The sequence below is a fragment of the Rhamphochromis longiceps genome, linkage group LG4 (genome assembly GCF_057381845.1).
Source record: "Rhamphochromis longiceps isolate RC_006_pf linkage group LG4, R_longiceps_female_GT1.1, whole genome shotgun sequence".
In the NCBI taxonomy this organism is placed as follows: domain Eukaryota; kingdom Metazoa; phylum Chordata; class Actinopteri; order Cichliformes; family Cichlidae; genus Rhamphochromis; species Rhamphochromis longiceps.
Window position 1 is genome coordinate 15,817,899 of NC_140560.1, and position 6,000 is coordinate 15,823,898.

At 42.3% G+C, this 6,000-nt stretch overlaps 1 protein-coding gene across 1 annotated transcript in view; it reads right to left on the reverse strand.

Annotated features, from left to right (window-relative positions):
• Window positions 1-4,617, reverse strand: part of grin2aa (glutamate receptor, ionotropic, N-methyl D-aspartate 2A, a) — a 168,981-nt gene extending 164,364 nt beyond the window's left edge. Inside the window, exon 1 of the mRNA XM_085403491.1 lies at window positions 4,111-4,617. Within this exon, the coding sequence (XP_085259617.1) occupies window positions 4,111-4,608 (498 nt within the window). The 5' untranslated portion in view covers window positions 4,609-4,617. The remainder of the gene's footprint in view (window positions 1-4,110) is intronic.
• Between the last annotated feature and the right edge of the window lie 1,383 nt (window positions 4,618-6,000).

Below are 6,000 nucleotides of genomic sequence, written 5' to 3' on the forward strand. Positions count from 1 at the left end.
CAAAGCAAAGAGAAGACAAAGTGCTGTGATGAGCACTTTAAAGTGGAATATTTTCTCCTAATATGATGTGTATAGTAGAGACCACTTTTACGTGGTCTTGGTTTTGACTTGGTCTCGGCGGACTTCGGTCTTGGTCTTGTCTTGGTCTCGTTGTGTTGGTCTTGCTGTCTCAGATCGACAGTATCCATGACACACAACGTAACGTTCGATAATGTGTCATGCGCAAAAGCATCAGCTCTAAGAGCCGTGCTTACAGAGTGCTTTGTAGTAAATCAGAAGAATCGACTCCCATTGAGCGAGAGCCGGCTCTTCACTTAATTTCCTTTCGCTGCTCAGCTCTCACACAGTGGCCCAGCTATGCTCCAATCCCTCCATATTGTGGCCAATCACATGCGAGGATATAGGATAATATTATTATGTGAAAACCAGAGAGGGTGAGAGACGCGGCAGTCAAGTGGAGCGTGCGTCTGTCCTCTCAGTAATTGAGTGAGACAGTAGACAGCGGTGAGGAGGGCTGTGCGAAAGCAAAAACACATTAATATGGCTGACACCTGTAAACGAAGCAGCATCTAGCTGCAGTTTAAAGACTTTTTTGTCTAGGACTCGGTCTCGTCTCGACTTTGTCTTGGTCTTGACTCGGTCTGTCTTGGTCTTGGTCTTGTCTTGGTCTCGATACCCTCTGGTCTTGGTATTGTCTTGGTCTTGGTTTAAGCGATCTTGACTACAAGTCTAGTGTATACTTCTATTAGCAGTGTTGTGGAGACACAAATCTATTTACACAATCAAAATGTAGAGAACTGTCCCCGTAGCAAAAATAATTGCAGTTTGGTGTTAAGAGTTGGTTTAAGTCTAGCCTAAGGTTAAGTCTAGTTTAAGCTAGAGTTACTAGCAGGCCTAGATACCACTTGGTATATGCCTTGCTAACACTGATTATCAGGAAAAAGTTGTTTTCCCCAACCGGTTGAAGGGTTTGCTGTAGGTTGGTGACAGTCACTGTGAAATCATTTGCTAAAGTTCCCATCGTACAGGCCTATAGACTGATCAGTGGGTGTGTGGAAAATTTGTGTATTCACAAACTGTTTGCCAAATGGTTTGTGAAGGTTGCTAAAAATTGTTAAAAAACCAGTGGCAAAGAGGTTTGCAGTGCTGCACCAAAAACCTTGTCATTTCATCAGTCACTTGCACATTGCTGCTTGTCACTCATAGTTTGTATGGAAATATTAATGTTGGCCTAGCAACTGGTGGTTGCCAACATGTCTCTAGACCTGTGTGACTGAGGCCTTAAGCAGGGAGTAGTTACAGTTTGGGTTTGAGTAAAAATACAGAAAATAAATGTAAGTCAATGTAATGTCCTGTGACCCTGAAGGCAGCACATCTAAGTGTGTGTGTGTGTGTGTGTGTGTGTGTGTGTGTGTGTGTGTGTGTGTGTGTGTGTGTGTGTGTGTGTGTGTGTGTGTGTGTGTGGAGTGTGGCAGGTGCCAATCAGGACATTCAGTAATTCCCTTCCACTCAACATCACCTCTGGTCAAAAAGAGGGATTATCTCTTACCCCTTCATTTCTCCGCATCCCCTCTCCACCTACTCTATTCCAGCTCACAGCTCCTCCCTCCTCCTCAGCCCTCTCCTGCAGCACTTATCTGCTTCTCTCCATCCCTCCTATCTCTTAGAACTGTGCCACATCTAGCATTACAGGATCAATAAACCATTACCGCAGTACCTTTAAGACATTTGTATATTTACTGTAAATAAACAAGATAATCTTTGAGAGGTTCTACAGTCTTAACCAAACTGCATGTTTTATTGTGGACCACAGGGTCAGATTTGGTGGAAAATCTGTTGAACTACTTTAGAGGAAGATAGCTTAATGGTATAAAACATGGAGATTGACGCTTTTCCTTTAAGGGCAAATGGACCAAAAGATTTAAGATTTTCTTGAACAAGAGGATCTTGAAAAGAGAGAAATGTTTACAGAAAAGTGGTAGAAAAGACTTAAGACACACTACAGCCATTAGGATGGGGAAGGAAATGAAAGAATTCAGAGGAAGTGTAGCTGTAATCTTGAGTAACATTAGCACTAATGACACAAGCATAACAGTTTCATTGGTTTACAGCAATTATACCAAGGCACTGCATCACAGATTAGCTAACAGTGGCATGCGGATGTTCAAAAATATATCTAACACCATAAAGCTGGTCAGGCTTTCATCGAAGTCACTGACAGCAGTATGAGAGGTCAAACACACTCAGACTTAAGGAAACACCAGCAAACAGAAAATGTCAAAACCATAAAAAACACAACAAACACAGTGGAAGTTATATAAAAAAAAATGGAAGTTGAAACCTCAGAAAACACAATGTAAGTATCTTTGGGGAGACAATAATGTGATCTAACAACAACTAAAGTGACAGAAGTGACACACTTAAAATAAGCAGTGGATTCATCAGTGTTGTCAGATAGAAAAAGATGCAGGTCGTGTGTTTTAAATGCATGATTCATATAATACTGTAGGTACTTGTTTGGTATTGGACACTTACTGGAAGCTTGTCATGTCCGCAGCTGTTCCGTCACGTTATTGTCTCCCCAAAACACTTCTGGCATGTTTTGTAAAAGTTTTTTTTGTGAGTTATGATGGCATTTTTTCTGTTTCCGTTGTGTTTTATGACACTTTCATTGTGTTTGTGTGCTTTTTGCAGCTTTTTTTTCTAGTTCCTGTCTCCTTGAGTAACAGTATGCTTCACCTCTCAGAGCCACCGCTCCAGATACGTCCAGAGACAGATCACTCTCTGCCTTCCTCAGCCAACATCTGTGCATGACCAAATGTACATATTTAGACATGTTTTCTCTGGATATGTTGTGTTTATTCGGTGATCAAGAAGGAGCGAGGACTGCTGTAATACCCAGTGACATCAGTGCATGGACAACCAGTGCATTAAAACACAGAATGGCATCATTATTGTAACACACTGAACAGAGGAGCAGTTTTCCTCCATTATCTGCAGTAATGAACCTTAAATTCTATGATTGTGGCAGGTTATTGTATCAATGTTGCTCAACATCACTACGTATGTTTTGTTTATTACTACGCACATGTGCATTCCTGTCCTCTTTTCTGGTTCTGATTCTTCTAAACTAATGAAGGTGGTAATATATATTTATAAATGACGTTCAGTTCTACTCAACAAGCTCCCAATTACTGAGCTACAGTACAGGGAAGAATTTGTTTTGGACAAAACCGTTGTTGCTCACCTGGATGATGTGATATAGGTTTTCACTTGTATCATAAAGCATTGCTTTCTTAAAGGTGTCCCTTAACAGTTTAATATGATGAAATTATTATCTCCACATAACAATTCTCATCTTGCCCCGCTCCCTCTGTTACAATCTGGCAAATATGACAAATTCCAGGAGCTAAGCACTGACACATGAAACCACACAATCATGCGCTGTTCATCTGCTCCTATTCAGGGTTCGATGAGACTGGCTTTGCTTATTCAAATGAGGGGACCAATCAAGACTCCAGCACCATGTCTGAGGGAATCCTGCACAATGAATGGAGATTTCCCAGATTAGAGCACACCGCACCACGCAGTCAGTGTTAGCCAGGCTACGGCAACACCCACTCCTTTCACATTTCCTTCTCTCGCTCTCTCTCCTCGCCTTTCTCTTGTTTAGTCACTACATCCCTCATTCTGTCCTTTCTCCTGCTCTTTTTAAATACTTTCTCCTTCCAAACCAGTCCTCCAACACTTTCCTGCAGATACTTACCTCATCCTCCTACCTTGTTTTCGCTCCTCCACACGTCTTTCTACCATCTACACCCTGGCTCTGCAGCTTCTTTTTCGAGATACCAACTGATGATATTTTGTGAGGTGCAGCTATTTGGTGAGAACTCCCTTCACTCGGCAAGAGTTTGATTTCACGAGTTGTTGATGGTTATAACAGTAAAATACCCAAAAGCCGCAACTTTTGGCAAATCACATAAAGCCAAGCAATTTAACCATCAGTCTTTTCTCATATACTTTGCTCACTATTGCGTCCACCCATCAACAACAACATCTTTCCGTTCACTCTACATCCTGGCTTTCATTCATCAGTTTACTTCTCCATACCTTGTCAGCCATGATCATGGACGACCCTCCATGAATGCCCAAGATTGGTATGAGCGTCTGCGAGGAAATAAAATCCAAAATCTGGGCGATGGCCTCTTGGTCAGTGCCGTCCCCGAACACCACGCCGTGGATCTTGGTTCCTGACATCAGGTCACACATGTGGGTGATGATGCTTTTTGGATCAGTCTCATTGACCAGCAGTGTGACCACGTTGACATCGATGGGGTCTTCTTTGCTCCACAGCGCTCGGATGTCCCGGTCTGAGATGTAGCGCGTGCGTCCCAGGATCACTGCAATGTTCAGGACCGGCACTTTTTCTGAGCCACCAGTTCGCTGCTTTTGAGCCGCCACGGGATCGGCTTTCATGGTCAACGCCACCAGGAGAGCCAGGGAGAGCAGCGTGCTATTACTTCCGCCGTTACAGCTGCGATTGCTGCCCCTTCTACTCCTCCTCTTACTTCTTTTGCTGCTGAGGGACATACTGCCAAACCACTTCATCCCCTACATGAAAGGAAGTTGAGGGGTGAAAGAGACGGATGAAGACAGATCAAAGCGTGAATGAGATTGGAGAGAGAAAGAGGTGTGGAACGATGAGGGAGAGAAAAAGCACAGATAAGTTGTTAATGCACAGCTCTTAAAACCCACACGTTCAGGTAGGAACTTTCTTTTTCGTCTTCATTTCTCCTTAGTAACTTTGTTAAACACAAACCCTGCGAGGTGGGAGATGGCCTTGTGAGGAAGTTGTGGAGGGGTGAAAGAAAAAGAAGATGACTAACAAGTATAAACTTTATGGTCACGACTGCAAGAATCAGATGATTCAGGAGCAAGCTGTTCAGTATTCAGAAAAGGCAACAAGACATTTTTATAGTGTAATAAACCAACATTTGCCAATCGGCAAAGAACGCTACTCAGCTTACAGTACAAAAGGATTTCTATGACAATAATAGACAAACTGTCAGATAGATACTTTCAGCTATGCCATTATTTGCAGTGTTTTGCAGAGCAGACAAATAAAAATGTGTGCATGTACATGTGCGTAAGAGGCTGACGTAACAGTGGGCAGACTGAGGATCATTCAGTTCAACTTTATCTACCATAAAATATGAGAAGTGGCAGCCAAAAGTGCTCTTTGTCACATAAACATCATGGCTCGAGAACAAATGATAACAGTCTTCCATTTGGACTTCTTTTTACCAACATAGTCAGTATAACTTTTAGTTCAGTGCTACTTAGATGGGAAACATTATAATTGCTAAACAAAAGTATCAATGTTTAGTCTTAGAGTTGACCGTTCTGGTCAATTGTGTTGTCAAGAGCTGACCAAATTTTTACTACGTGGACAATTTCTTGTGTAGAAAAGCACTACATCAATAGCCTTTTAGGATAAATTCAATACTTTTGGCAGCTAGAGGAACAGGCTATCACTCAGCAACCAGGTGTTGCCAAAATACTGGACCCACCTATGCTTACATTAGCTTAACTTGTGGTATAGCAGTTAACACATTTGCCTTATTCAGTAAAGATCTCTGGTTCATATCTGGGAGGACACTAATCCACCTAGTGTGACCCTAACTCCAGTCCCAAGCATGGATTAATGGGAGGGTCGTATCAAGATAGGCATTCGATGTAAAGTTTGTGCCAAATCAAGTGCTGGAAAATGAGACAGCAGCTGAAAGTACCTTCTGCTTACTTAGCTTTTTCTCACAGTGGGTTCCAGATTTACTGACATCATTACAAAGAAGCCAACAATGTTTCTGCAATTTGTTTTTACCTCAAATCATCCATCCATTTTCTTCTGCTTATCAAACCCAGCTATTATTTGGTGAGACGCTAGGTCCACCCTAGACGCCACCATGCCCAACACTACGTGATGCTGAAAAACTAGTTTGT